At 49.0% G+C, this 20,308-nt stretch overlaps 1 protein-coding gene across 3 annotated transcripts; it reads right to left on the minus strand.

Moving 5' to 3' along the window:
* Ccsap (centriole, cilia and spindle-associated protein) lies at positions 1-18,492 on the minus strand. Of its 3 annotated transcripts, none has more exons than XM_006255811.5 (4): positions 18,166-18,492; positions 17,406-17,760; positions 5,210-5,475; positions 1-2,448 (listed from the first exon to the last, which is right to left on the minus strand). In XM_006255811.5, the coding sequence occupies exons 2-4, from the start codon at positions 17,719-17,721 to the stop codon at positions 2,272-2,274; spliced, it is 759 nt and encodes a 252-aa protein (XP_006255873.1). In that variant the 5' UTR covers positions 17,722-17,760; positions 18,166-18,492; the 3' UTR covers positions 1-2,271. The 3 variants fall into 3 exon arrangements, with proteins under 3 accessions (XP_006255873.1, XP_063134141.1, NP_001100911.1); XM_063278071.1 differs by having other exon boundaries at positions 17,406-17,840; positions 18,166-18,487; NM_001107441.1 differs by lacking the exon at positions 18,166-18,492 and having other exon boundaries at positions 2,041-2,448; positions 17,406-17,800.
* Positions 18,493-20,308: the final 1,816 nt, after the last annotated feature.

Consider the following 20,308-nt stretch of genomic DNA (forward strand, 5'->3'; position numbering starts at 1 on the left):
TTATGGAAAACTGTTTTAATTAAGACCTTAAAATCAGATGTTTTAAAAAGACTCGTATATCATTTCTTTTAAATATGACTGGATCTCTCAAACATTTTCAGATGTTTCCAGCATAGAAGTTAACTCTAAATTATCTCACTGCTCCTAGAACAGGAAAAAGTTGTTAAGGTTCGTTAAAATTTTCATAGGCTCAAAAAGTAATCACCATCTTTTTAAAAAGGAGAAAATTTGACCCCTAAACATTAGGGACTCAGGTGTGGGGAGTCACCGCTAATTCATACTGACTTATTTGCGGTGTGCGAATGTTTAAATGTTCTCCAAAGTACTGATCATTTGTGCTCTGTGTAAAAAGGATGTGGCAAGTCTTAATCCCAGCACTTGGGAGGCAGTGGCAGGCAGATCTCCGAGTTTGAGGCCAGCCTGGTCTACAAAATTTGAGGACAAGCCAGGGCTACACAGACAAACCCTGTCTCAAGAAAAGAAGAAAAAGAATTTGGTAAAGACACCAGCAGACCTCTCAACATACCTCAGCCTGCACTTCTACACACATATGCAGAAGGATGCACGTCTGTTTTCTGAGCAAGTCTGAAGGCCAGGGTCGGGGTCCTGTGTCCCTCCCCGACCTGTCTTTCTGAGATTGTCAGGTGCGCTTTGATGATGTTGGGAATGTAGGCTTTTCAAGGTATGGCTTTACAAAGAGCAGTTCTCAACAACCTGGGCTACTGTGCCAATCACCCTGGTTATGTGACATTTGGGGACTAGGCAGTTAACACAGTTATCACTAGCAAGGTTGTATTTGGACAACATGTAGAACTTACTCTTTAATTAATATACACCTCAGAGGGGAGGGCTCTGTACATGGGGGACTATACAAAACTAGGCAAATAGTTTAAAAGTTAAAAAAAAAAAAAACCACTCGTGATTCTTTAGTATACATTTTCAAAGCCTGATAACAGTTTTCAGATGACATCGTGTGACAATCTCACGTGGAATGAAATCAGTCTGCGTCCTAGAAATTACCATATTCAAAAACCCAGGGTAAAAATATCATGGGAATAAATGCTCAGCCGCACGCCCAACACCGGGTTTTACCCAGCAAGCTCAGATGCTGAGTGGGTGCAGGCAGATCTCCCCGTCTCTCAGGAAGAACACAGTGCTCGTCCTTCTGGAATTCTCTTCTACAGGGTGTCGAAGGCACCCCCCTCTCATGGGAACACACGTTCTTTAAAACCCTTTTCTTTCTTAAACCCTGACAGCGGTTCCCTATTAAAGGAAGGACGTTACAGTCAGGCCAGCGCCCGCCCTATTCTCCCACAGTACGGCAGCAAAGATCACCGGGCCAGAGATGAAGCCATCAGGTTTTCAACCTAGACTAGCAGCACCGCGCACAAAGCCGTCATTAAGCACACCACAGGCAAGGACACACTGGCGGTGTCTGCTGGTCCCATCCCCACAGGCCAAACAAACCCAGTTCATTTAAATGTCACTGCAGAGTTCTCAATGTCTTCATCCGCTATCTCAGAAGAGGGAATGGCAGGTCAGACGTAAGGGACAGACTGCAGTTAGAGGAATGTCACCATTGCTTGAAACATGCTCTGCACGTTGCTCACTGGAATGTACCAGAAACATTAAACTGTGTATTAAATAAACGTCTAAGGGAGAAGAGGTCACCCCCGCTCTGGCCAGAAAACTCTTAAATATCACAGTCTATGTGAAGGTGAGGTGAAACGAAATCTATCAAGTGTAATCGTTCTGCAGTTGCCGAAACTCGTCAGGAACAGCCAGGATCACCACGCCTGCTCTCCTGGGTGTCGGCTCCGGGCGTGGCGAACCTCGAGCTGAATGCCGAATGCTGAATGCTGAATGCTCAACAGTGGACGGGATGCCCTGCCAGTTGTGGAATGTGGTGCTGATCAGAAAGGGCAGCTCTGACTAGACTACGGGAGGGCTGGGTGGGAAGCGCCTAGAGCCGGTTAAAGGCACTCGGTGTGGGTATCTCCAAAGATTAAAATCTTTAAAAGAAAACTCTTACAAGGATATCAAGACTTGGGGATTTGTCTTCGTAAACAAGCCAGCATCTATGGCTTCCACAGTCTGTCCTACCACTAAGGCAGGTGACCAACCATCAGGAAAGCACAACCATCTCTTGGAATTTCCTAAGGGGAGCCGCCTTGCAGGACCAGTCAGTCTCTCCCACCCGTATGTGGTGTCATTAGCTAGTTTCTGTTTTCCTTCGCTGGCACGAACACTTGAAAGAGGATGCCCCAGGATCTACGCCCTCGCCGAGTAGCACCGCATGTACTCTGTCAGCCACGGGTTCTCCGCAGACGACGGCTTTACCCTCTGGTTCTTTTCCACATCCACCGAGTGAGCCCGCTGCCTCTGGGCAGCCAGCTTCCTTTTCTCCACCTGTCTTCTATTCTTGGCTCGAAGTGCTGACTCATGAATCTACAGAAAGGTCAGAAAGAAAGGTAGTAGCTAAGTGGGTTAGAGCCGACTTTTTTTTTCTTTTTTGGTTCTTTTTTTCGGAGCTGGGGACCGAACCCAGGGCCTTGCGCTTCCTAGGTAAGCGCTCTACCACTGAGCTAAATCCCCAGCCCCTAGAGCCGACTTTTAAAGAATACCTAAATAACTAAAAGTCTGGGGAAATGGCTTGGTGCAGCCTAGCACATATCAAGCCCTGGGCTCTATTCCCTGGGCCTGGTGGTGCACACCTATAAGCCCAGCACTTGGGAGGTAGAACCAAGAGGATCATAAGTTCAAAGCCAGCCTTGGCTACATAGAAAGCTCAGCTTAGTGTCAGCCTGAGGTCCACGAGGCCCTGCCTTAGGTTACCAGTCTGAGTTCCTCAAGAAAAGAGCCAAGCACCACCAGTCTATTGCATCAATGCTTGCTTCGGAGTAAACTGTCCTTGTTACACCCCATTACCAAGGACAGTAAAGATAAGCAACAGAAAATCAGATTTAGGGTGGAGACATGCCTCTGAGGCAAGAACAAGTAAGTTCTTGCTCTTGGAAAGGGCCTGAGTTCAAATCCCAGAACCCAAGCTGGGCGGCTCACAACGGTCTGTAACTCTAGCTCCAAGGAGATCTGATGCCTCCAGCCTCCCAGGGCACCAGCACTCACGCACACAGACGCACGCATACACATGACTAAAAAGGAAAGGTACTTTTAAAAGATAAAAGTTTAGGGCTGGAGAGATGGCTCAGCGGTTGGGAGCACCGACTGCTCTTCCAGAGGTCCTGAGTTCAAATCCCAGCAACCACATGGTGGCTCACAGCCATCTGTAATGAGATCTGATGCCCTCTTCTGGTGTGTCTGAAGGCAGCTACAGTGTACTCATATACAATAAAATAAAATCTTTAAAAAAAAAAAAGTTTAGATAGGGGGCTGGAGAGATGGCTCAGTGATTAAGAGCACTGGCTGTTGGGCTGGAGAGATGGCTCAGTGGTTAAGAGCACCCGACTGCTCTTCCAGAGGTCATGAGTTCAATTCCCAGCAACCACATGGTGGCTCACAACCATCTGTAAAGAGATCTGATGCCCTCTTCTGGTGTATCTGAAGACAGCTACAGTGTACTTATATATAATAAATGAGTAAATAAAAAAAAAAAAAAAAAAGAGCACTGGCTGCTCTTGCAGAGGTCCTGAGTTCAAATCCCAGCAACCACATGGTGGCTCACAACCATCTGTAATGGGATCTGATGCCCTCTTCTGGTGTGTCTGAAGACAGCGACAATGTACTTAGAATATAATAAATACATAAGTCTTTTTAAAAAATTAAAAGATAAAAGTGTAGATAGAAATGGTAATCATCTACCTTGCATCTAATCTAGGTCCAGCTTGGGAAAACTGCTGTTTTAGGGTTGGTTTGTTTTTTATTGAGGGAGGATCTTGTATGTAGCTCTGTCTGGCCCGGAACTCACTACATAGACCAGACTGGCTATAAATGTCGGGGATCCTTCTGCTCTCCCTCCAAAGCACCAAGATGATATGGGGTACCACCACACCAAGCTACAGAAAACCGTGGGCCCCCCTCTACATTAAGCAGGTCAAAGAGTTATGTAGCATGCTTTAAAACACGGCACTAAAAATGTGGAGGGCATGGGGGCTGGAGAGATGGCTCAGCGGTTAAGAGCACTGTCTGCTCTTCCAGAAGTCCTGAGTTCAATTCCCAGCAACCACATGGTGGCTCACAATCATCTATAATGGGATCTGATGCCCTCATCTGGTGTGTCCGAAGACAGCTACAGTGTACTTATATATAATAAATAAATAAATTAAAAAAAAATGTGGAGGGCAGCCAGGTGCAGCACACAAGCCTGTAAATCCCTGAATCTGGCAAGAGGATCAGGGGTTCAAGGTCCTCCTCAGCTACATACTAGGTTTGGCCAATTTGGCTACATGAGACCCCCCCACTCTCGTGTTTGTGTACGTGTAATGTCAGAGGAGTTTATATATAATGTCAGGGGAATTTATTAGTTAAATCAGTCCCAGGGACTTGTGAGAATCCTCTGTTAGCAGCTCCCGTCTCAGATTTCACCTCAGATAAACAGCATCTGCCACCTACACGCTGCTGCTCCGGGAACTTGCATCAGGGAAACATCACAGGGAAACTGAGTTTGCGTTTCCTCTTCCTGCCTGTTCTTAAGGCGTTCAGCTGGTGCTAACACAGTAATTGTCTCATGGCTACAACAAGGGCCCTCGTGTGTGAAATATCTCAGGCCTCGACAGAATGACAAACCAAGGCTGAGCTAGATGACTGGAGCTCACGGGAAGAAAACACTGCGGCAGACAAACAGGAAGTCAGCAAGCTTGAATCTCGTCAGAAGGGACAACAGAGGTCCCTAGTAGATGTCAAGTAGTCAGAGCCAAGGAGAAAGTCTCGGTTGAGGACACCAGGTTACCAAAGCTGAGGGAAACTGATGCCTCTCCAGGGGACAACTCCAGCTCCTGCTATCCCTGTGGCCCAGGTCACAGAACGTCACACACCACAATGACAGCTGCCTCCTCCCGTCAGCAGCCATTAGCCCTGGCTATAGCCCCAGCCAACCAAAGCCCACTCCGTCTTTCTAGGACCAGAGCTCCCTTCTTTTGGCTTCCATGGACCCCCACATGACCCAAGGACCTCCCGTGGCCCCGAGCACCACAGCCATTGGAGAAACGCTCCAAGCCAGCTCATGGCTAGAACGGCCCCGTTCAAGGCACACCTCATGCACAGAGGCCGATGCGCAGACATTGTGTGTCTTCTGGCTCCCCATGTCCATCTGTCTCTCTCCCCAGCCATAAAGGGCAAACGGGTGCTTGTTCTCTTTTATTTTGCTGGTGGATCTTTGGGGGCTTCTGGCGGCTTTCTTACTTCCTCTGGCACATAAGGCACTGGGCTGTTGTCGAGGTCCGGGGCCACTGGGTGCCCCGTCAGTCTCTTTTGTCCTGTGTTCTTCAGGTCTCTCTTCTACGTCCTTTTTTGGTGGGGCTTTTGAAAAAAAGAGACGAGAAGAGATGGGAAAACTTTACATCAAGTTCATATATAATGACTTTTAAGTTAAAAAAATAATAATAAAAATTTCGTCAAGTCAGTCACACGGTTAGCTCTGCAGGCTTTACTTAAAGCCAGCTATGGAAACAAATTACCAACATTAAACCAAAACAATTCCAGAGCAACCGCGACGGCCATCCACAGAAGTCACCATCACTCTACAAACGAGCATGTGCGCCGCAGGAGCTCCCTCCACAGGCACCCAAAGGCACCCCTCTTTGGGGACAGACTAGGCTGTCCTCCCTGGGCAGCTGCTATCGGTTTCTAAGTCACTCCCTAGAGTGTGACCATTCTGCTTCCTTTTGTGATGTACACTGATTGAGGAAAACCTTATCTGTGCCTACAAGGAGGTGGTTGTCCAATTGAGTCCAAGGGCTCTTGTCACAACAGGATGTGGTCACCACAGCCACTGGCATTGTACCCTTTACAGCATCCTCGGTGCAAACAGCAAGAGACATTGAAACAGGAGTGACCTCATGAGCCAGGGCCACAGAGCTGTGCTTGGGATGTGCTGTCCTCGAGGGCTCCTGAGTTTGAACACTCGACCATGCTGGGGGTGCTGCTTTAGGAGGTCGAGGAATCTCGGGGAGATGGAGTCTTGATGGAGGGAGGGAGTCGCCACAGGATGAATATTATGGGTTGTAGCCCAATCCCAGTTTTGACCTGATTTCTGTTTCCCGAACCAAGATATAAGCAAGGAGCCCCACCTTAGCTGCCACGAACTCCGCCGTACCTGCCCCATGAGATGGAGCACACCCTTTCCAAGGACAGAGAGGAAACTGTGTGGTGGGGGCGTGGGGGGAGACGAAAGATGTCAGCAGACCTGGGGAGTGGAGGGTCTTGGGGGAGGGGATATATGTGGCTACCCCAACCTGAGTCGAACACCAGGCATTTAAGAACATTCCAGAATGTCTCAATTTCCCTTACCTACCTTTTGACATTTTAATACCGCCATCCTTTATGTGATTTTTGCGTAAGTCCTTCCCGAGCCTGTTTCCTTCCCTCCTACACACACGCACACTCAAGTATGAGCTCCGTGTGAGTCACCCACTGCTCTGGCATTACTTACAGCTCCTCCATCAGTCGCTGCAGAGCTCGGGTCTTCCTGACAACCACACAGAGTGCTAGAACAAAGCGGGGTCCCCTCAGAGCACAGACCCTCAGCCCTGATGCCCTTGGCTGGGAACCTGTTTCATATTCCTTTACAGGACAGTGTTCCCTGCACGGGCAATCCAGACCACACGCCTGATTGTCGGAAACCTTTACTTCTGCCTCAGCTTCAGCCTGAGCTCTAAGAACGCATTCATTTCCTGGGCCACACCTGGGTCTGACACCTACCCCAAGGCCAGGCTGCGATCCCAGCAGGGAAGCATACAGGCTGAAGGAACAGCAGGTTCCACTTACATTCACTCACTGCCCTAGTACTGGGCGCTGTACCCTTCCCCTTCCCCTTCCCCGCCTTAGAACAGGATGAGGAAAAGAGGGAACCTCAAAGTCAAAGCCCAGAGAAAAAGAAGCCTGAGGCGGGACCCTCGAAGTCAAATATGGGGAATGAGGAAGGGCACATCCACCTGCATTTCCAATCTCTTCACCTCCTCTCCTCCAGATCTCCCCGGAAAGCATGCCGGGGAGGACAATAATGCCCTCTGTGAGGAAAAAGCTTATGCAGACCAGAGAGAGACCCGGAGAGGGAACGTCCACTGAAAAGGAAGCAAGAACAATGAGACGCTCTAAGGACACGTGCACACACCAAGTGACAGCCAGCCACAGGCCAGGAGCAGGAGGCACCAGGGAAACAAAGTCCTTCTGTGCCAGCTTGGATTGGAGGTGGGGGGTGATTGTACCTTAGAAATCACGGAGGACTATGGGGAGGGGGGTGGTTAAGCTTAGAAATAAAGTGGTCCTGTCTTTATTTTAAGATGAGCTGGATAAAAATAATAGCGTCAAATGCCTGCCAGGAAAGCTGAGAACAGACCAGGGTAAACAGACACACTGGCACCAAGCTGGCACTGGGTAGGAGTGGGGGTGGAGGCAGAAGAACCTGACGGGTCTCCACGGATGTTCTAAGCAGATGGTCCTCCAATCTATGGACCCAGGGTACCCAAGGGAGGATGGAACAGCCAGGCAGGTTGCTGGGGGATACCACAGGCACCTTGAGAGAGAAGACTGAGCCGGGGCTAGGGGCAGAATGCAGGACTGCCCAGGAAGAACATAGGACAGGAAGCCAAAAGGGCACAGTTGGATCCCGGGGACACTTATCTAAGGATTGAGAGAGAGAGAGAGAGAGAGAGAGAGAGAGAGAGAGAGAGAGAACGAACCCAAGAGCAGGACAAAGGAAGGCTGTCTAGAAAAGTAAAAAGAGACCAGAAGAAAACCTAAGGAAGCACCACATTTCTGCTGGGACCAGAAACCCTGCAGCTTACCAGTGAGGCTCTGGTGGGGAGGGGACACAAGGTCAGGGGTCAAGTCGGGTGGGCGAAGAGCAGTGAATCAACCCTTCTTACCCATAGGGCCCAAAACAGCTCAGAAGTATAAAAGCCACTGCCTGCAGGAACTAGGGACCTACGCAGGACCCCAGAGTCCAAACAACCCCCACAAGTAAATTTTCACACAGCATTACCATGGCACGTACCACAGAGTGTCACAGAGGCAGCCCAGCACCCAGGAAGAGAAAACAATACAAACACAATGGTCAGGAGCAAGAGACTGAAGAACTTAAATTATCACCTACAGACTGTGAAGTAAGGGTGCTTACACTCTGTGCTTAAGGGGAAAAAAATATTATTCCCAGCAGGAGACAAAGGACGGACAGAAACAGAAGAAACGAGATAGAACACATCGCCGTAATTTTAATATTTATAAAACTCTCAAAACCGTGCCTGGCACATGGTAATTAGATTTAAGTATATGCTTTCAAGATCCTATTCAAAAGAACAGTGTTCAAAAACAAGGTATTTTCAGGCAAACAAAAACAGTAGTTCCCACAAGACACAGGGGAAGATTACAATGCTTGTCTCACCAACTGAGAGAACTGTCGAATTGAAATAAATCCAGGCTTTAGAGAGAACCATTGAATTGAAATAAATCCAGGCTTTAGAGCGGAGCTGCCCCATACAATAACCTGTGTCCAATGTGGCTATTAAAAATAAACTCAAGTGAATTAAAATAAGTAAAACGAGATGATTGTGCTTCTCTGTTAGACATGTCACAGGTCAGCCATTCAGTATTGCCACGGGAACACCATGGTAGATGCTATGGAAAATGCACCTGCTAACACAGAGCTGTAGGGCAAGCAGAATGCAGTCAGGTAGAGTGCTGGATGCTGGGCTGGCACATTCCCACCAAGCGGATGCAGAACATATACGAGCTTTTCATAGCCAAAGCCTTAAAGGAGAGTCTTCCCACATTTACAGATCTGGACTTAACATAAACTGAAATTACACCGAACATATTCTCACAACCATTAGGGAGATGACGTCACAAACAGAAATAACTTCCAAATCTCTTTCATTTTTGAGCCCAGTGTGGAGGCTAACACTCATAACCCCAGCACTAGGCAGGCTGAGACAGGAGGATTGCTATAAATATGGCTGAGTTTCAGGCCAGCTTGGTACATGATAATTGTATATGCTTTTAAAATCCTATTTGAACAAATATTCACAGAGCATAAAGTCTCAAAACAGCAGCAACGAGAATTTAAAACCACACATAGGGACAGGGGAAATGGCTCAGGGGGTAAGAGGACTTGCTGTGGAAGCCTGAGGCCCTGTGTTCCGATCCAGCACACACAGGGGGAGTCAGGTGCAACGCTATCCACCCGTAACCCCAGCACTGGAGCTGGGGATGGTGAAGCAGAGGTCACTGCAGCCCACTGGGGACCAGCCTAGCTCCAAGGTCAGTGGGATGCGGTTAGAAAAAACACATCAATGAAATTCACACCAGAAACTGCGCATTTCAAGAAGGTTAAGATGGTGAACTTTGTGTTCTATATTTTACCACAAGTTATTATAATCACACTTGGGCGACGGAAGCAATCGCATTCAAGGTCACTTCAGCAGGATACTAACTGAGGCCAGCCTGAGCTAGAGGTATCAGATCCTGTGATCCTAGGGAGGTTGTTGAAGGACCTTTAAGTTCAAAGTCAGCTTGGGCTATGTGATAAGAGCCTCTCTTAAAAACAAAATCAGTGGGGCTGGAGAGATGGCTCAGCAGTTAAGAGCACTGACTGCTTTTCCAGAGGTCCTGAGTTCAATTCCCAGCAACCACATGGTGGCTCACAACCATCTGTGATGGGATCTGATGCCCTCTTCTGGTGTGTCTGAAGACAGTGACAGTGTGCTCACATACATGAAATAAACAAATCTTTAAAAAAAACAAAGCAAGGGGCTGGGGATTTAGCTCAGTGGTAGAGCGCTTACCTAGGAAGCGCAAGGCCCTGGGTTAGGTCCCCAGCTCCGAAAAAAAGAACAAAAACAAAAACAAAAAACAAAAAGAAAAAACAAAATCAGTGTACGGTGGCTTTAATCCCAGCACTTGGAGGCAGAGGCAGGGGGATCTCTGAGAGTTCAAGGCCAGCCTGCTCTACAGAGTGAGCTTCAGGACATCCAGGTATATGCAGAGACCCTGTCTCAAAAAGCCCAAGAGAAAAAAAAGCAAACAACAAAAATAGCTAGGCATGGTGGTGGTAAGCACTCAAGAGACAGAGGTAGAAGGATTTCTGTGAGTTTGAGGCCAGCCTGACTGCACAGTGAGTTCCAACCTATCCAGAGGTACATACTGAGACTTCCAAGAAACCACATAGATAAATGTGTTCTTTCAGCACAAAAAACCAAAGCTAATAGACAGAAGTTAGTTTAGTAAAAAACAAAACAAAACACTAAACAGATTTACAAACTTCTTGCAAGCTTAATCAAGAAAGAAATGGTCGGGTTGGGGATTTAGCTCAGTGGTAGAGCGCTTGCCTAGGAAGCGCAAGGCCCTGGGTTCGGTTCCCAGCTCCGAAAAAAAGAACCAAAAAAAAAAGAAAGAAAGAAATGGTCCAGACATCGTGAAGTCCATCTTTAATTCTAGCACACCAGAGGCAGGTGGATTTCTGTGCGCTCAAGGCTAGCCTGGTCTACACAGAGCTAGGGATACATAGCAAAACCCCATTTCTAGATGAATGAATGAGTGAATGAATGAATGAATGAAGCAGGGGCTGGAGAAATGGCTCAGCAGTTAAGAGCACTTTCTGCTCTCGGAGAGGACCTGTCTTCACCACCAAAATAGGTAGCTTACAACTGTGATTCCATCTCCATGAAATCCCATGTCTGCTTCTGTCCTGCACAGGCAGCTGCATGCACGTGTGCATTAGCATACACGTACGGATGTGCATGTGCATACATATACAGCTAGGTAAATAATAAAAATAAAGTAGGGGGTTCTGTTTAAACGAGCACTTCAATCTCTTCCTCCCCGAAATCCCAATCAGTAAAGGCCAGAAGGCACAATGACGAAGGCCAGGGGAAGCATTGGTACCACACAAAATGTTCAATAGTGAGAGAAGCAGATAAGCCAGGAACATAGACTTGGGCTAATCAGAGGAGGGCCACTGCATGCAGAGCGGCCCAAGACAAAAGCTAAGTCTGGAAAGGATTCTCAAGGCTAGGGCAGTGGACTTCTTTCCAAAGGCCCAGAGCAGCCAGCCCCCACCACACACCCTTCTGAAAAGCAACAGACACATCTCTACTGAGGACCAGGTCAGGGAACCCCAACTCCAGACTTGAGCAGACGTCTGCAACTTCTAAGGAAAGCAAGTTGAGAGGGAAAGACACTGTCTGACCCACAGAGAAACTGGAAAGGTGGGGATCTCCATCAAGCTCCGTTTAATTGCACGCTGTACCAAAGACCATCTGCACACCCTGAGGAGGGCACAGCATAGGAGGAAGCTTTGCACGTGTTGATCTAGCAACAGCTCAGCTGGTCTCTCAGCAGAGGCCAAGGATAATGCCCATCAGACAAGGTGTGCCAGCCTTGGAAAAGGGCCTGTGTCTAGCCCACAGAGCCTACCAAGCCTCAGGAGTGGTGCCAACTTTGGCTGGGTTTCATATTTGCAGCAGTAGATAATCCTCTCATAGTCTCCCCACCCCCACCCCACCCCCACTCTCAAACTCTGGTTGTCCAGGAACTCACGATGTAGACCAGGCTTGCTTCAAACTCATGGAGATCTGCCTGCCTCTCAAGTGCTGGGATCAAAGGCATGAAACACCACTGTTCAGCCTCTTTCTTTCATTCTATTCAAAGTGCCTAACCCTCTCCTCCCTGACTGCCAGAGTACCGTCTAAAGATGGAGAAGCACAGGGTCCTGGACCTGGGATGCCAGCATGACAGAAGCCAGGGTGATACCTTCCTAAAAGGACAGGAGGCCTCAGCACACAGAGGGCCCTTCTCTGTAGCTTTCATCCTGGGCTCCAAGCATGTGGCAGACTGGCTGGTTCCCCTGGGGCAAGAGGAGAGGCACCATCTGGGAAGGACACCCAGGAGACTCCCAGAGGGTAAGTTTTAAATGCCCCAGAGAAACACCCGTGTCTCTCTCTTAGACAGTCAACAGACAGGCCAATAAACCACCTCAGGACACCAACCATATCTGGGTCCCTCAGAGCACTTTCAGGCCTCAGCATTAAATATGAGCAAATAGGTCAGGCTTAGACATCTGGTTATCCCCCTCCCCCATGTGTGTGTGTATGTGGTGTATGCATGTATACATGTGGATGTTAGAACAAAACTTGGAGAAGTTGGTTCATTCATTCCACCATGTGGGACCCAGGAATCGAACTCAGGTTACCAGGCTTGGCAGCAATCACTTTTCCGCACTGAGCCTCTCACTAACCCATGGGTACATATTTTAACAGAAAAGACATGGAGATGGATGCAGTATTTCACACCTGCAACGCCAGCTAGCCAGCTTAAAGCAGAACATAGTTCCAATCAGTAGCGTAGGCTCAGCCATCAAGAGCACCAGCTGTTCTTCCAAAGGACCCAGGTTCCATTCCCAGCAGCCATACAGTGACTCAGGACTGTCTGTAACTCCAGTTCTAGGAGATCTGATGCCCTCTTCCGGCTTCCCTGGGGACCATATCTATGCAGGCAAAGCACTCATATACATCATATATATTTAAATCCAGACAGGGTCTCACTACATAGCCCTGGCTGTAGTGGAACTCATTATGTAGACCAGGCTGACCTGGAAGCCACTGAGATCTACCTACTTTTGCCTCCTGGGTGCTGGAATGAAAGGCTTGCACCAACACACCAGGTAATAAAATAGAATTCTTAACTTTAAAACGTTAGAAGTTTGATCCAACAAAGGAAGAAAATAATCTGGTCATGGTGGGGCAGATCTGTAATCCTGGTACTCGGATCCGAGCCAGAAGACTTCCTACAGTGTGAAATCAAGTCTTTGTTACCATGTAGAAACCCTGTCTCAACAGGGAGAAGAGGCGGGGAGAGAAGTAAAGAGGACAGTGAACTGTGAAGCAGAGGAAACAACTTTACATTGTGTTAGGAAATCTTGTCCTGCACGAAGCTTCCATGTTCAAAAAGCCCAGGACGATGAAGGAAGGCAGGCAGGCAGGCAGGCAGAAAGGCATCACAGGATCTGAGTCCGCCTCGGAGAAAAAGAACCTTCTGAAAGCTTCTGCCTCCCACCAAAAAGATGCTGAGACAAGATGTAGGAAGAACGAGGAGTAGGCGCGAGTAAGAAGCGGGGCAGGATTACTTTGCTAATTTTTGAACAGGTTGTTTAAAATGACGCGCATGTAAACTTTACCAAAAGCAAATGTACTCTGGAAAGTGCGACTGTGGAATAAGGGACTGGAGACAGTCTCACAGGCTGGTGGGCCAGCATCTTATCTGCTGTAGACCAGCAGTGACACAGTTGCCTAGCAGCGAGAAGCTGGGTTAGATTCCCCAGTATCCCAAAAATAAATCTGGAGGTGGTCTGCCAGTTTCCCAAGAGAAGTGTAGTTAGAGTTTTAGTTTCATTAAAAAAATAAAATTATGTTATGTGAATATGTTTTTGCTCTGATCCCAAGTGAGGGATAAGAAGCTGCTTCACAGCAGGTGATTATGATTTGCCTCATGCACTACCAGGGGTGTGATTTTTTTTTGCCAGCTGTAGACAGTTTAATTCTGGGGACTCTGGAGAGGGTATAAATGAGAGAGTCCTTAAAGGGCCTGGGGCAGCTGCTACTCCCCCTTGCTGCTCGTCAAGTGGTCATGAGCAAAGAGATGAGAAGAGACACTGGAAATATTCTGACGAAGACCGGACTTACTGCCTCTAATCAGCAGGAAGTAGTCTAAAGAGGTCTACTTTCCCCTCTAACTCTTTCTCTCCTACCTAGTGTTTGGGCAGTAGAAGGGATTGGAATGAAATGAGGGTCGGAAGGGTGGTAGATAATAGAACCCACTAAAGTAGCCCCCCCACCAAATACGCCAACACAGGTCAGCTAGAAAAGTACAGAATTCCTACTAACAACACACTCCCACCACCAACATGGCAGTTGGAACTTACCAGAGAACTATTCACAGCCATTTCTCAAATAAGAAAAAAAAAAAAAAAAAAGCCAACAGATCTCATTCATTTGAAAAACAGTCTCCAGAGAGCAATACAGAATTATAAACAAAAAGAAACAAAAACAAAGAAGGGGAGGAGATACAGTCCCCTAAACACACAAAGAGAAACAAAATCCTCTAATATCTCTGACAAGAAAAGATACAGTGTACCCACCGCAAGAACCCATTACTTTTTGTAAGTAGCCGGTAGTTCCCTCCTGTGATTCCAGCTGTGGAGGATTCACAGTTGAAGCCTGCTGAGGCTACTTAAGAAAACTGTTTCCAAAATGGGGGGAAAGTTCATGCCAAACTAGATACTTTTCCCCCTTTTGAAACAAGGTTGCATGTGCCAGTTGCACAGTGCTTTCCTAGTGTATACAAAGTCTTGAGTTCCATTTCCAGCACCATAAAATGAACTACACACACACACACACACACACACACACACACACATACAGGAAAGGAGAAATCAATGAAATAAAATAATTCAAGACTCCCCAGAATTAAAGATAGCTTGGGGGCTGCAGAGATGGCCTATCACTTATAAACACAGGCTGCTCTTCCAGAGGACCCAGGTTCTATTCCAAGCGCCCACCTAGAGGTTTACGACCTCCAGTTCCAGGGGATACGACACCCTCTTCTGGCCTCTGAGAGTATTGCATGCACGTGGTACATAGACATAGATACAAGCAAAAACCCCATACACATAAAACAGTAAACACATAAAACAAATGACATATCAATTCCTAAGAGTCAGGACAGACAAAAGATTCTAACAGTCCCCCTGCGGTCTGAGTCAAGGATCAGGACTCACAGCAATGGAGCAACACCTCCAGATGTCTTAGAAACAGAGCTGTCATCACAAACTCAAAAAATTAGGAGGATTGTTTTTCCTCAGAATTCAACTTTTCATCCTTTCTTAAACTAACAGATGACCTCTACCAATGAGGGGGTAAGTCAAAACATGGCGGTTGCTCCCACCTGTGAGACGGAAAGCCGGAAGTGCCTGATGTTATGCCAAGGGCCCTCTTTAGACAACAACGTCAAGCCTGCCACAAGGGCAGCAGGCAGGCCAGACAGAAGTAGGTCAGTGGCCCCTGGGGATGAGTTAAGGTGCGTGTGATGATGAACCACTGTACTTGGCTACATTGTGAGAGAGAGAAAAAGGACCCAGAGAAGCAAAGTGGGTCAGCTTTGAGCACCAATCCAGTTTCCATGGGCCTAATATCACACAGAATACAGTAGCTATGAAGACTGTGTAGAAACGGGCATGTCTGTCTGTATAGAAGAGCAGAAATAAAGTTAAGACCCAAGGTAAAGGGGCTGGGGTGGGGAGCAGCGATAAAAGTATACAGAAGTAAATACCAGCCAAGTGTACCAATGCTCACTTGTGGGCTGAGCTACTCAGGAAACTGGAGCAGGAAGATGGCTTAAGCCCAAAAGTTTGAGGCCACCCTGGGCAAAACAGTAAGACCTGGTCCCAAATAAGAATACAAACAAAAAGTGTTTGGACCCAGTAGCACAGGTCTATAATTCCAGCTACCCATTCAGGAGGCTGAAACAGAAGGGTCATACATTTGAGGCCAGCCTGGGCTACAGAGGAAGTTCAAGACAAGTGTGGCTTAGTGAGACCCTGTCTCAAAACAAAAGACACAAAATGGGCTGAGAATGGGGTTCAGTGGGAGAGCATTTGCAGTACCCCAAGAAGAAAAACGGAAAAAGCAGGAGAGGGAGCTGACAAGTAGACAGCAGCTGGGGGGCACCATGTAAGAAGCTTCATGGAGCCACAAGATTCTTCACGTAAAAGTCCTGGCACCTGGGCAGTGTTGGCACAGATACCTTTAATCAAAGCACTCAAGAGGCAAAGGCAGCTGGATCTCTGAGTTCAGGGCCAGCCTAGTGTACACAGTGAGTTCCAGAACGGCCACCTCTACACAGAGAAACTCTTGTCTTGGAAAAAAAAATCCTTGCAGTAAAAGTAAGGAAAATGTATTTTAGAGCAATGTGAATCAGTGGTTCACCAGTCCTGCACCATAAAGCATCATTCATAAGGAATATTTCTCATGTCGACGCTGGTCCACAGGAGCCAGCAAAAAACCGTGCTGATGGAGGATCCTGAAAGCGGGGACATATCTATTTCCCCCAATGCCTACACACACCAAAAATTTTAGCAGGGATTTTGTGAATCTTTGGGGAGGGCTCTGTATCTCCATGGAAACCCAAATAATCATGAACTCGGTGCACTCCTAACTAGGCAAACACGGGCACGAAGCACACTAAAGTGCTGTCAACAGTCTTCATATGGCACGCACAGATTTTGCTCTGTAATACCTGGGCGACACGCTCCCCGCCCCCACCACCTTCTGCCACTCTAATTTCTAACCGCATCACTGAAGGATCAGGATGGTCGTCACAAGCGACCGGCTGACAAGAAGGCAGCCGAGCCATGCAGGAACTGAGACTAGGCAAACATGGGAACCAAGAGCAAAGCAATCCGACCCTTTCAGACTCTGACCATGGATCCCAAGCTCCCTTGGCTTTGTTTACAAAACTGAGATTAAATACAAAGGCCCCATCCTATGAGTTTGAAGGTCGGGTGAGAAAATACATCTTTCTAGACCAGTCACTGAGTAACTTTTTCATCACTAGACCCTCAGAAGATCTCGAAGGTGGCTGGCAACCATAGTGATGTCCAGTTGTTCTGAAGCACGGCCTTGAGTCCAGGCAAACTCCAGGGCTCTCTGCTGACAGCCCCACTCCGCTATGGCGGGAAAGTGGCTCACAGCCTAACCAGGGTGTGAGGCTGGACCAGCGTACACAAAGAGGGCTCGTTCACAAACACACGCACTCCATTCTGCAGAGACAGCGAGGCCAGGCCAAGGCGTTCACACAGACAACCATGACCCTAATGACAGCTCGGTTGTTCTTAACTTCAGTCGGTCATCTTTAGAATGAAAAGCTCCTCTCGCCAAGAGGGATGTGCAGAAGCAAACAGATCCGCCATCTGGTGGATCGAGGGCTCACTGAGCCGGCCACTGCCTGCGACCAAAGACCCTAGCCAGGGGGCACTTGGAGGTCATAAAGGGCTCCGCCAAGAGTCACCAAATTAGGGAAATCCCGGGTGGGAAGGCGGAGATGCGGCCTGCACCTTCCCCGCTTAGCTCAGCAAGCTGATTCTGTCAACCCCAACCAAACCAAACCAAAACAGGAAGCGCTTGCCCAGAGAGCGGAGCAGCGCGCAGCTCGGTCCTCGGAGCGACCCGCTGCGCCCGTACCTGGTAGCACTGTGTCCTGCTCCTCCGTGTCCCGCAGCTCCGCGCCGCGCTCCCCCACCGGCGGCTCCTCCTCCCGCGCGGAGGGCGCCGCGGGCTCCCCTATCGCGCCCTTGGGCGCAGGACTGGGTGAAGCCGAGCTGTCCGAGGGGCTGTCCGGGCCCCAGGCGTCCCAGAGCCAGGGCGCGTGCGCCTGCTCCAGCAGCCGGCGGCCCAGGCGGTAGCGCAGCAGCTCGCGGTAGCACGGCGCGTATTCGTCCCAACGCGGTTCCCGGTAGCGCTTCATATACTCGCTCTTCACCCCGCTGCCTGGGGACATGGTGCCGCGCGCTGCCGACTGCTTGCTCCGCGCTGCCGCCTACGGGCCCGACCGGACTCAGAGGCGCGGCCCGCCGCGCGGTTCAAACCCGGAGCCCCGCCCGGACCGGAGGGCGGAGGCTAGGGCAAGGAGGGGCGGGGAGGGGGCGTGTCTGTGACGGGTGTTTGGGAAGGGGCGGGGCCTAGCGGGGGCAGAGTCCTGATGGGGGCGGAGTCCCGGGCTGGGCAGGCCCGTAGTTCAGGTAATAGCGGGGGCGGGGTATCAGGAGGGATTCCAAGCGACGCGACCGTGCTAGGTGGACTGGTACTCGTGGGTGGTCACCTGGGGTCTGCTCCACCCGGTAGAGGTGAAGACTGCCGGACTCAAGGTGGCGGGACAGGGGATCTTAGGTTCCAGGCACCCTCCTGGGCGAGGAGTCAGGGACTCTGGGAGCCGCGGCCTTACCTCCCGAGTGTCCTATTCTCCGCTCTCCGGAAGTCGGCAGAGATCGTGGCGCAGCAGCTACCGAGTGAACAGCGTTTCCCCTAGCACGTCCTCCACCAAGATGTCGCCGATGGAGCGGCGGCTCCGCGGTCCTACGGCAGCCGGAGGCGAAGGCGCCGCCCCAGCCTGAAGCCTGCACCTCCCCGCGCGCCCGCCGGGCCCCCGCCCGCTCCTGAGCCCACGCCTGGGGCGCTGCTGTGAACCCCCAGCTCGCTCGCCCACTCGCTACTGGGGGCCTCGGGAGGAGGCTTCCCATATAGGTGTAACCTGTGCCTTGTGAGCAGGCAGCACCTTTCAGGGCAAAACCGTGTATCCCGATTTCTTCCTCCCTGTTCACAATGCCAGGGTACTCAGGCCTTAGTGATTTTTTTTTTTATTGTTGTTTTTATTTTAATACATTCCCCTCCTCTGTCCACTTTTTGAGACAAATCTCCTGTTACCAAGGCAGGCCTAGAACTCATTCCGGAGCCCAAGCTGGTCTTGAACTCCTGATCCTCCTTCAACAACTTTCTTCTTCTTCCTTCTTCTTCTTCTTTCTTCTTCTTCTTCTTTTTCTTTTTTTCGGAGCTGGGGACCGAACCCAGGGCCTTGCGCTTGCTAGGCAAGCGCTCTACCACTGAGCTAAATCCCCAACCCCTCCTTCAACTTCTAAAGTGCTGAAATTAACAGGTATGAGCTGCCTCACCGGCCCTTACCCTTTATTACCTACAGGCCAACTTTTGTAAAAATAAAGAAACAAACAAATAATAAAACCCCGGGGGACCTGGTGCAAATGTCTGACTTGGCTCTAATGTAGTAACAACAGGGTTGTTACTGTTGCAATCCTGTTCTACAGACGGCTTTTTATAAAAAGAAACCTTGACGCAATAGCTGCAGGAAGATGGGAAAGGAAAGGCATTTAAGAAGGATAACATTTTTAAAAAGGAAGGAAGGAAGGAAGGAAGGAAGGAAGGAAGGAAGGAAGGAAGGAAGGAAGGAAGAAAACAAAGAAAAAGCAGGTCCAAGCCAGGATGTTTCCAGTAAGCAGATTACTCCCAGATTTCTGCAGTTCAGTTGAACTATGCCCCTGTGTCTATACCTGCTTGGACCCTTGGGTGAAAGACCTGAACGTAAGACGCTAAGACTCCTGGGTAGTTCACAGCCTAGGTGGCTGTCCTGAGAACCTGAACTGATTAGTCTGACAAAGCCATTTTCTGGAGGACACAGATATGCAGAGGTTACCAGAGGCCAGGCTTCTCCCCCTACCCCTCAAAAAAACTCAGGAACCTCCTCACTGCATTTCCGTTTGTTGAAGCTAGTCAGGTTGATCTATGGTTTTTGCAATCAAAAGAAGTTTATAACTAGTTACTAGACATGGAGGCACACCTGTAATCCTAGCACTTTCGCAGTCTCTGAGGCTGCATAAGGCCTTGTCTCAAAACCTACAAAAAAGATTCTGAATAGAATAGAAGTTGTGATGTACTGTGACCCAAGAAACCAGGGTTAGAGGTAGATCGTTTCAGCTTTTGTTGCCTGGTTGCAAATTTTTGCTATTTGTGGTGTCTGTCTACAGCTCTCTAGAACTGAGCAGGAGGCAGAGGCAGGAGAATAGTGAGCCAGCCTGGGGGCCATACCGAAGCCCTGACAAAAGAGAGAGAGAGAGAGAGAGAGAGAGAGAGAGAGAGAGAGAGAGAGAGAGGAAGAAGGAGGAGGAGGAGGAGGAAGAAAGGAAAGAAAAAAGACAGACAGACTAGGAATGCAGTCTCATGGTAGAGCACTTGCTTAGCACGTGCAAGGCCCTGAGCTCCATCACTGAAAAAGAACAAAGAAAGTGAACTAATGTCTTCAGGGTAGTGTAAAACAACTGACATGACTTTGGATGGCAGCAGAAAGGGGAGGTGGGTGGTCCCCACTGTTTAGCATTCTATGGAGGGTACTAGGCTGGTCCAGAGAAATTTGACTGCACTCGTCATATCTTGTGGGCTAGACTGGCTTCTAAAAAGCAGACCCATAGGGGTTGGGGATTTAGCTCAGTGGTAGAGCACTTGCCTAGCAAGCGCAAGGCCCTGGGTTCGGTCCCCAGCTCCGGAAGAAAAAAACAAAACAAAAAAAAAAAAAAAAAAAA

This window comes from Rattus norvegicus, chromosome 19, assembly GCF_036323735.1.
Source record: "Rattus norvegicus strain BN/NHsdMcwi chromosome 19, GRCr8, whole genome shotgun sequence".
In the NCBI taxonomy this organism is placed as follows: domain Eukaryota; kingdom Metazoa; phylum Chordata; class Mammalia; order Rodentia; family Muridae; genus Rattus; species Rattus norvegicus.